Genomic DNA, 11,511 nt, shown 5'->3' with positions numbered 1-11,511 from the left:
AGTTTCTCTGGCATGATGCAATACGACTGCTAAATTACTGAAAAATTATTTGGATGTCTGAGGCGGTTATCTCGTTCGGGTTATGAGTCAGTAGGATAATATATAGTCCCTGTTTTGCTTGAAGTAGCGCAGTTTCTATTCGTCCAAAAATAAAGTAGCGCGTATCTTGTTGAATACGAGTGACACTTGGCTCGTTAACTATCGCGGAACTAGATTGCAAGAGGTATATATATAGACTTTCACACTGTTAGTAATTGGCATCACTGAAGAATATCTCTCCACGAATACCAGATCTTCCACTACCTTCCTAACTAAATAAATGCCATAAGTGAATCAGAAATAGTTCAAGTTACGGTTACCAGCATATGGTACGTCACGCACGTTGCTATGAAATTGGTATAGTTTTTTAGTGAGAATATCCGAACACTTGCGACCCGTGTGCAACCCCGTAACGCACGGAATCATCATGTGATATATGATTTTCAAGTCACACCTCCAGCTACGTACTTGGCCACATCCATTCCGTTAGAAGAAATTTAGCCAACCTTGGCGCCTATTCATTTGCGTGTGGAAACACGACAATTGAGCTACAGATTGGAAATTTATGCTCGTCGTACATAAGATCTATATGTGCAATGTCGTGACCGAATATGATATGTTGCCACTTTCAGACCGCGACAAGCATTCAACATGTGGATGCAGCATTCCGAGAGGCGAATTCGGACTACTTTCGGGAAAATAGAAGCGTTTTCTTGGTCCGGTACACTCATCTTCGCGTTAATAAAGAAGTCAAAATGCAGACAAGAAGGCATTAGATCATCTAGCAGTGAACCATCAGTTCATATGTGCAATATCTGAACATTTTCTTTGTTTTTGGAGAGTTATTGTTCCCGATTTCGACATGACGCTACGGAAGTATGAGTTGCTCTTGCCCTAAAGAGCCCGGGATATTTACACAATTTAGCGGCACTGTCAAGCGTAATGAACCTTTAACGAAAACGCAAGTCAGACGACTGAGTTGGTGCGACTACACCCAATACTTATTCACCACTTGATACGGCTATATGCATGATTTAGGAAATCTAATATCGCTCAACAATACTGGTTATGGTGGCGAATATAGTCGACTCCATAATTATAGGCGGTAATATGAAATCATTTTATAGCCAATTTAACAAAACAGAATATGTAGCCTACATCTTGACTACTATTGGATAATAAAGTATATAGGTAAGAAAGGGGAACATCAAAAGTCGATACTGGAACGATGAATAGGCTAACACTGGGCAACACAATTTTTATTGACTTCGATCTGACAATTGTTTCTGACTATCTTTTGGGCGCTGAATTCAAAAATGACTTTGGTTTTCTCTATCACGTCAAGTTTTTGGGTTAGGCACCCACAACATTTTCTCATAATCCACATAAAAGTACCGCTTTTAATATTTTGTGTTTGTTGCATAAAACGGTTCAAGAACTGCCAGCGAACGAAAGTAACTCAATAGTCTTCGAATAAACATCTGTACTACTCTATTTGGTTGATTCAAACTGACATTGCTTCTGGGGAACAAATAAAGTGCTAGTTATAGGCAGGGATATATATCCCTGGTTTTAGGGTACAGATTTATGATGATAACTCTTAATTTAGTGGGTTGTCTCGCTTGACACTCGAGCAATTGTCGGCTAACTTATGTAAGCTCAAATCTACTCTTGTATCTTTCCCTGTCACCTTCAGATATCGGGGTAAACTTTCACCTATAGCTCATCGCTGACTACACCAATGTTTTCCGGGAAATTAGCGAGATGGCTTTGCCGAAATGCTTTGTATTTTGATTCTTGCATGTTGCAGAAGAGTTCTCTGACCCATCTAATATATAACTTCTGAGCAATTTCGATACAATTATATATGTCCATTTCCATGTATTCCCAAGCAATCTCATGACAACATTTTCAAATGATAACCAAGCATTTCAGCCGAATCTGAGATTGACCCACTGAAACGCTAATCTGTGATGAGTTGCAGAAGGGTGACTCATCCGCTCAAGGTTGATGCGGAACAATCAAAGGCCATAAATTCTGCAATTGGCAAACACATGAGGATAGTCCGGGTGCCTTTATTTTGTACATTGAAGCTAATGTAAAGCTAATGAAGCTAATTAAACAAGGAAGCCAATGAAAAGCTAATGAAGCTAATGAAAAGCTAATGATGCTAATGAAATAAGCTAATGACAAAAAGAAGCTAATGAAGCTAATGAAACAAGCAAATGAAAAAAGGAAGCTAATGAAAAGCTAATGAAGCTATTGAAACAAGATAATGAAGAAAGAAAGCTGATGAAAAGCTAATGAAGCTAATGAAACAAACTAATGAAAAGCTAATAAAGCTAATGAAAAAAGCTAATGAAGAAAGGAAACTAATAAAAATGCTAATGAAGCTAATGAAACAAGGTAATGATAAAGGTAATCTAAGGAAAAGCTTATGAAGCTAATGAAAATCTAATGAAGCTTATGAAACCAGCTAATGTAAAAATGAAGCCACTGAAAAAATGAAGCTGATTAAACAAGCTATAATTAAACAAGGAACCTAATATGTTAGTGGATTAGGTAAGTCCAGATTCCGATTTTGCTCATGAGATTCTGGATTTATTAAATCCAAAATGTAGAGTCCACGTTTGGAATTTTATCAAATTTAGATTTATAGGATGTTTTTCTTTATTCAGATTTGAATCATGATTGCAATAGTGCCAATTCAGGTTCTGCATTTTTAACCTCGCGGCACCCTCTGTAAATGAAAAATAGTCCGCGGCACCCTAGCTCTAGCACAGTGATTCTCGACCTTTTTTCGCTAACGGCACCCTGCAAACCGGAAGTTAAGATGGCACCGAAAGACATACAGGTGTTTATTTTGAGGTGTACATGGTGTGTGTGACGACTACTATGGTCTGGTCATTCACATTAGGCCAATTTTTTCATTTTTATTCCGTAGCTGCCGACTTGTATGTAGCATGGCCCACATTCTAGGCTTTTGTTAGACGAGTCTTATGCGGATGAGATGGTGAGGAGCCTAGATAAACCTTCAACACCTAGGTGGGAATTCTTGAGTCGACCTCGGTCGGACTCGAACCCACAGCCGATTGGTGTTGCAGCTGTGGATTATACCACTACGGTATCTCGCTGCTATACACACCGAGGTGATCTCTGACGAAGCTTTTCTGCCTATTCGGTGCACTCAAGTAGGCTTTGCCTTCTTGCACTACGTAAACATGCGGTAACTTCTACTTAAACAGAGAACTGCTTACTTTCCACAATTCGGATTTTGAAGAGTAGAATGTAGTTTCGGATTCTTCGCCATTAACATAACGTTGTGCTACAAGCCGAAATTTTAGCTAAAGTGCCCGCCTGCCTAACAAGAGAATGCGATCGGTTATGTTTGCAAATTGAATTTGTAAGCGTGAACATTAACGTCAACGACACTTCAAAGGGAGCTCATTTCTTGGTGGTATTTAGTTCGGAAGGCAAGGATTTGAAAACAGCATTGTCTCATGTGCTCCAGCATGTCTTCGATCAAACAGCATCAATAGCTATTTATTAGTTTCATTAGCTTTTCATTGGCTTCGTTTTTTTTCTTCATTAGCTTGATTCATTAGCATCATTGGCTTTTCATTTGCTTCCTTTTTTCATTAGCTTGTTTCATTAGCTTCATTAGCTTCCTTGTTTATTAGCTTCATTAACATTTCATTGGCTTCATTAGCTTTTCATTAGCTTCCTGGTTTAATTAGCTTAATTCGCTTTTCATTAGCTTCAATGTACAAAATAACGACGCCGGGATAATCAATCCCGCCTGTGAGAAAAATTATCGAGATGACAGATTTTGCGTACTCGGAAAGGGTCGACTGGGTCGTTCACACTTTCATTTGTGTGCCTTGGAGTCGACCTTTATCAAAATACACAAGCCAAAGCTGTGTCAACAAAAAGAGTTCGTGTACCATCTAAAAATAGTACATTCAACGCTCTCGCATTCGACATTTCATGCTGGTGACGTCATATTTGTGATACGATTGTTGATATGCGATGTTCTTTTGAATTCTCTACTACTTGCTGACGATTACCCCTGACGAGCGTCAGCCGAAAATATTCGGGTTCATTTCAATATGAATATACTATATAATTGTACACTGAAGTTCTGTACCGCCAATAAGCTCTTCAAAACTTGATATATGATTAAAGTGTGGATTTTTATAAGGTATGGAAAAGCAATATGGATAAATTGGTGAATATTTGCATATGTTGGGCGTAAGTTGTAGAGCAGAAATTTGACGTGATAGAAGAAAACCAGATGCCTTTTTGGAATCTGCATACCAAAATTAGCCTACATCAAGTGCAAAATCGAAGTCAACAAATTTTTCGTTCATATTGTTGCCCAGTGTAATTTGACAAATCGCTACGAAACAACATTGCGCACTGTTGTCAACAAGTATCGGTAGCGATTTGAGTATTGGAGGCGTATCTTGCTCGTTTAAACGAGAAAACAGCAGATGGGCTTCCTGGCAAAATAGCGAGGCATTTAAGACAGTGTGACAAAAGCGCGAGTGTCATAATAGCGGGGCGTTTATAATAGCGATTGCAAAAATAGCGAGTGTCATAATTACAACCCGACCCATTTTATCGGCTCGCTGATAACATCGAGTCGATATCACACTTTGAAAGAAATATCGGTATCGGCCATTGGAAGTAAAATATCTCGGGGATCGTCCTGCCGTCACAGCATGGTGATTGGGAATCTGATAACTATAATATGTGAATGCCAGAATGGGAATATTGGTCTATTTGTTATAGCTTACAGGCAGAAGCGGTCGAAGTACTCGTCGTTGGTGCTCAAGAAGAAGTAGAAGTAACGTCGTAAATTTCACCCCAAGTACAAGTAAAAAATTAGTATTCTAGGTCCGGTTTTGCATAAAAATCTGAACTGTTAAGTATCGATAGACGTAGTCTCAAATCGTACCACCTGAGTAATTATTTCAAGCAAGCAAAACCTACTGGAGTACTCTGAACGAGTAGAAGTGTCCAAGTATAGCAATGGCTTTAAAACTGTTCGAGTAAATGCTCTTAAGTTTCGGAATCGTGCCTTAAATGCTATATCTTTTGAATACCGGCTTAATATATCGGGTTATCGGTAAGGTTGTCGTTGCTGTTTGTGTTATTCATGGTGTCTCGACTGCAATGGTAATTTACGCGACAACGATATTGTTTATTTTTGCCTCCGTAGCAGCCGACTTTTAGCACGGTACACATCTAGACTTCTAGTCTCCGCTCACGCGGATAAACTGGCGAGGAGTCGTCTAGATATATACCTCCTACTAGGGATGGTGTGAACCTCTAAACGGTTCAGGCTCGTGTGAACGCGAACCTTTCTGAAAGGTTCTGTGTGAACGCGAACTTGAACCTCGTGACGTCATATTGCTAATTCCAACTCTACATTTCAGTGAAGTGATAGCGGTGCGATACCTAGCGACGACTCGGGCCACATAATGCAACAATGCTGATGTAAATATCGACGTTTTAAACGTCTACAGATGTATCGACTGGGGCTATCAATTGATATAAGCCTAATAATCCCAGAAAATCAATATTTTCCGTCACATTGCCAACAAATTTCGACGAGGACGTGCAAGGGAATATAAGCTTACGCCTTAAAAGGGAAAGGCGTCTGATTATTGCTACGTTGATGTTGAGCAGAGTGTAAAATGGGTTTCTATGATTGCTACAGATACCATAGCAATAACATTAACAAGTTATACAGCAGTAGCCAATACCCCAATCGCACGGATTTGGTTTTTATGATACAATAAATATATGAAATCAAGAATGACCCCGAACGCCTGCTAGATTTTGTACATCAGCCAACGATATCAATTTCATTGATTGGTTGAATAAGCATCAGACAACCTAGGTACCAACATGTAGTGTATTTCGCTCTGGATGTTGTTTGCCGGTCAAGCTCACAGCCGAGAGTCACTAAATATTCACAAACCGAAAGCTGAATATTTCGAGCAAACTTTTGTAACAAAGCAAGTGAAATTTTTGAGATGGTCTAGGGGCAATGCTCGTTTAGTGTTTTTTATGCTGCCAGCGTCATGCATAGAGATGGCCCGCGGTTGAAATGCAATAAATTTCAACTAAAGTTGTTATAATGAAGTAAAAATTGTAATATATGAAAAAAGTTCACAGTGCAGAATCTATCGAGGTTCGTTTGTGAACGTGAACTTCTAAATTTCTGAGGTTCACAGTGTTCACACACAGAACGCGAACGTGATCCTCACGTTCACCTCATCCCTACCTCCTACACTTGGGGATGGATTCTGGAGTCGACGTCGGTCGGACTCTAATCCACAGCCTATTGGTGTTGCAGCTGTTGATCATACCGCTACGCTATATAGATATCGGTTCAAAATGCGATATCAGTCGAGCTTTAGTGATAATAGCGAGCCATATAAAAAATATGGAGTCTTTGCAGTCACCCGACGAATGTTAATTAGGCTATATTGTACATCGCAACTTATATGTGAATTAGGCAAAGGAAAGCCACGTGATATCAATGTCACAGTGTACACAGGTCACTGTAACAAAGAAAGATGTATGGACACAGTCATGCAGTTATCTCCACACATGGGCATCACTCGATATAGCGGTCAGACAATGTCTTCCTGCTTGTGCTATAACATGAGAGGTGGCATGGCCTAGTGGAAACAGGCCATGGAAGGGGTAAGTTTTAGTGGTATGATTTCGACTATCAACAATGCCATGAATTGATACCTGTAAATGCCTAAACATTAGATGGAATTGGTCGGTGTAAGTGTAATATGTATACTCACAGATAATCGATATATAGTGTTTCTGAGTACCTAAACGCTGCAAATCGTGGGAAACTTCTTTCCAATGACGAAAGCTCCAAATTTTAGATATTTTCAACAGCAATTCTGCTCTAAAATAATTAAGTACGAATTGCATAATTTTCATGCATCCCACGAAAATCAGAATGCTGCTTTCGATGTGAGTTATTGACGTACGCCTATGTGATGCGCTTTTTCCTGAAAATATCGCACGATACTCGAGTTATATATCTGTTGGCATCTTAATAATATACGTAAACCCTGTATAACTCCGAAGAAGGTGGCATTAAAATATTCCGCGTGTGGGTTATTCATTTCTATTACGAGTTTTTCATGCTTTGAAAGTAGCTGCCATGTATCCGGATTGATTAGATATCAACAGGACACATGTGATACTGACACAGAGAGTTTTGGTTGCATGCGGTATGGCGCATTATGAATTCCAGTCGAACGACAGGAATTCGAAAGTTTCACGAACTTGGTCGTTTTGCAAATTAGGGAAAGCATGAGACAGTTTCGCTTCATAATTACTAAAACTTCAGGACTCACATCATTAGAATGGTGGTCTGTGATAAAATAACCTATCGTGCAAACTCATTTCAATTGCTAACTTGGCATTGAGTTTCGAGACGTTTTGTTGGGAAATCTTTTCCTATTCTGTCCCAATGTAGGGATTGAAACCTCGCCGCGAAATCCTTTTTCTCCTGTGATATTAATAACACTTTTCCAGAATAACTTCAAGATGAGATGATATAGAAATAATTAGGCGGGACGTTATATATTCATTAAAATCTATGTTTCTCAATTTTGGTGCTATATATGTTGCCATCACACCAAAAGGTGTTGTCTGAAGTATTACGCATTATTATTACATTCGCCAGCACCTATCTTTGTGGAAATATTTTCGGCCCTCGTTCATATACAATCGAAGACGGGGATTTTCATGACAGTAAATGCAGCTGCGAAATTTTCCACGAAATAATAAAAGTTTACCCAATTTGTACATATAGTAGGCCTATGATGTTATTTTCCCATGAAAAGTCATTTTGCGGTTGTTTCTCACAGACCTATACCGTTAATATTTGCACAAGACAGATGACGGTTGTACGATAATTGCGAAAATGTTGAACGAAAACTTGGAGGGTCCGCGGTGGTCCAGTGACGGTCCAAAAGGGTTCCGCGAACACAAAAAGGTTGAGATCCACTGATCTACAGTGTGACACGGCGGCAACTCGAACTAGGCAAGTGATTCACCGACCAAATATTGCAACGCATATTTATCGCGACGATGCAACGATTAGTTATTAATTCGAGCGCAAACTACTTCCACGTCATACTTGTCATACGTGTGACGTGTTCCTGCGGCATGACTACTCACCGAGCGAGATAGTGTAATGGTTATGCGTCCGGCTTCTCGAGCGGTAGGTCGTGGGTTCGATCCCCGGCCGGGTCATACCAAAGACTCGAAAAATGGTATCCGCAGCTATCCTGCTAGGCGCTCAGCAATCACGGATAGCATGGAGGAGAAAAAAAACGGGGGCGCAGACTACATGACCTCATGGGGCCGTATCGCAACTCCGTCGCCAGAGCATCTCGATGGTGCAGGCGAGAAAGAATATCATCTCTCTCTCTCTCTCTCTCTCTCTCTCTCAGCTGCGCAAATACACATGTCCAATTGTCAGGCTATTAACATCATTTCTCAAATAAAAGCATACGGTATCCGCAACGCTGGTAACTCCTGCCATAACTGCTGATGACTAAGGTTCGATGATGTTTGTTTCTTGTTTAGTAGTAGCTTAGTGTCGACACCCTAAGTCATTTGGTTATTTTACACCAGACAGATTTAATATTAATCTGGTTCCAGCATGGGCCACTTTTTCTTTATTATCGTATTTGTAAACACCGCTTCTGCGCATCGAACGACGAGCCAAGATAAATCTTCTGCCCATAGCTAGGAATTACATGGAACCGAACCCGCCCTACAACAAGTGCATAGAGTAATATTTCACAAAACTTGTAATTTCTTACTTTATCGACATGTTATGTATTATTTAGACTATTGGTTATTTCAATAAAAACAAGTACTAAATAAGAACAAGTAGTACAAAATAAGTACAAATGTGTATAGCTTCCTTCGAAATTCACAATAATCTACCAATTCTACTATTTTACTACTCCATATATATCAGCATAACCACGGTGTCCGATGCACATCACTTGTGGCTTACAAGCATGACATTGGAGAGAGAGAGGGAGAGAGAGATCCATGGTAGCTTTATGCTCTTGAGCTTTGGGACTGTAATAAAAAAGGCAGATTTTTTGCTTTTAATTAGTTTTAAATTGAATAACATTTCACCAAACTTAACAACTTCTTTATTTCGTCATGATCTCAGAATAAGTATAATACGCTTGCGTATAGTCTTTCAAGTATTTAGTATTACATATCATCACAGACAGTTGGAGTTCAATAAAGCTTACCAGGTCCAAATTCAATGTGGAACGATATTATATTGACTAATAGAATTAATGGGCCTTACAGGGCAAGTCCTATAGCAGTGGCTCTCAACCGCCGGTCCGCAGACCAGTGCCGGTCCGTGGCAAGTTTTCGGCCGGTCCGCCAAATATATCAGAATTATGTATCTCAATTTCATAGTGTATGAAGTTGGACGCTTGTCGACTAATTTGAGAAATGAAACACCTACATTTTAAATTGGTTGAGTAGTTTGTGTCGTAATAGAGGGTTTTACTTTGGGAGTACCTAGCAATGGTACCGTAGTTGTACGAAACTATTGGAAAGCAGCGCACAGCTCTTATCGAACAAGCGACGTGTGAAATGAACGGGTACAGTTGAACAAATTTCGGTAAATCCCCACGTTGCAATTATGCGACACTTGGCAATATAATAGCAAAGAGCAAAGTCGCATTTCTTTCAAAGGACACCGAGCAATCGCAATCATGTTAGTGGCCAGGACTGCACGAGCTTCGACTTGCAGTAATTTTAATAGAACCACGCATGAATATATTATATCAGAAAAGTAGCACTAAATGAAGTTTCCACTATTACTTGAATTATTCGTAATTAATTTTGATTTTTGAAGGTTCACTAGTCCGCAATATTTGTTTTGAAGTTTTGCCATTCAGCGAGGTCAAGAAGGTTGAGAACTGCTGCTATATAGGTAGGGTTGTGTTTAAAACAAAAAGCAATTTAAAACAAATATGTTTAAAACAAGGCCCTCCTTCAAAACATGTTTTTTTCTTAATGACGTCACGAATGTTCAATTTTAACGTCATAGTGGATTGACATGGACAATTGAAAATACAGGGTTAATATCGCTCCTTTGACGAAATAGGCTTCCAACCCCAGTCATATACGAAAAATATCTTTAACCAGTACTGCATCGTCATGAAGCATTTTACGGCCGGGGGTCATCATCAGCAGAACATGCATTCCGTACCAACCGACTATTTCGCGGGTTCCAACCATCCCATATCGTATACGTCGGCTGTTTCGGGTGGTAATTAGGGCTGGGCAAAATCGATTACCTGAGTGATTCGATTCTGAATCACGTAATATGCTTCGAGTCGAGTCGAGTAATCGAGTATCATTCATTATGACGTCATAGCGGAATGCAATACATCAAAGGTCAAATATGTACCGTTTATGCCACTATAGAGTCGTACTCTATAATGCCACCATAAAAGAATATAATGCCTCTTATACATCTATAATAAATGATACTTCGGTATTTTTCTAACCATCCGATTTCATTCCACTTGGTGACAATGCTGTATATATATATATCGACTTTTCAATTAGCTGTGGGCTAATCACCCGGGGAACCCTGGGTGTAAGAACTCAAATAAATTGATAAATGCGTCGTTCAAATCTTCACCTGAGGTTGTGTTGTGCGAAATTTCCCGGTTCGTCTTTTCTGGTACCAGGTGATGGCCGCGACACAAGCGACGGTAGTAATAATTGCCAGTACGACAGCGAATATAAACCACCACGGTGTACCTGTAAAACGGTTTATTGCATTATATTAGGGTTACCATCTTTTGGAAATGTGAAAAGAGGACACTCTTTCAAAAAAAGGTCAACTTTCCGGCTGCTCAACTCCCGAGATACCCACCGCGACGTTACTTCAGTACTGATTTCCTACATTTCAGTCAAATTTTCACCTATATTTAACCTTCATTTTTAAAAAAGAGGACATTTAGGCGTCCTTTGAGGACACTTTCAAAAAAGTCAAAAAAGAGGACAAATGGAAACCCTAACAATGGTGTCAAACTCAAGTGACGTCGCTGACCGGATTCGACACATTAAATCCAGGGATATCTAGGGATCCCTGATATCTAGGGATCCCTGATTAAATCGCTGGCGAGTCCCACCAAGGTTCCTCAATCCCAAAATACCTCAAAATCTATGCTCTTGTTTTTCATTTGAATACTTCATTAACCAGCCTATATGCAGAATAGTACATTGCATTATATAACGAATCATAGGGGTTCTATTCTAGCTGCGCCTTTATTCGCAAACAGTGGAATTGGCAATAATATGATTGGGGGACTGAATACAGTGATAAACCGATAAAACAGTGGCTCTAACGACGATATAACTTAGCAT

The 11,511-nt window shown here is 39.6% G+C and overlaps 1 protein-coding gene across 4 annotated transcripts in view; it reads right to left on the bottom strand.

Moving 5' to 3' along the window:
- Positions 1-8,887: 8,887 nt before the first annotated feature.
- LOC145447778 (uncharacterized) overlaps positions 8,888-11,511 on the bottom strand; it is a 45,837-nt gene continuing 43,213 nt past the window's right edge. For all 4 annotated transcript variants that reach the window (XM_080326044.1, XM_080326047.1, XM_080326045.1 and 1 more), the window contains 2 exons: positions 10,781-10,902; positions 8,888-9,183 (listed from right to left, as the gene is read on the bottom strand). In XM_080326044.1, coding sequence (XP_080182170.1) covers positions 9,163-9,183; positions 10,781-10,902 — 143 coding nt within the window. In that variant the 3' untranslated portion in view covers positions 8,888-9,162. The remainder of the gene's footprint in view (positions 9,184-10,780; positions 10,903-11,511) is intronic.

This window comes from Botryllus schlosseri, chromosome 10 (genome assembly GCF_051294905.1).
Source record: "Botryllus schlosseri isolate E-star chromosome 10, Bs_hap1, whole genome shotgun sequence".
NCBI lineage: Eukaryota > Metazoa > Chordata > Ascidiacea > Stolidobranchia > Styelidae > Botryllus > Botryllus schlosseri.
Note: the sequence above shows the minus strand (reverse complement) of the source record. Positions and strands in the feature narration are given on the sequence as shown.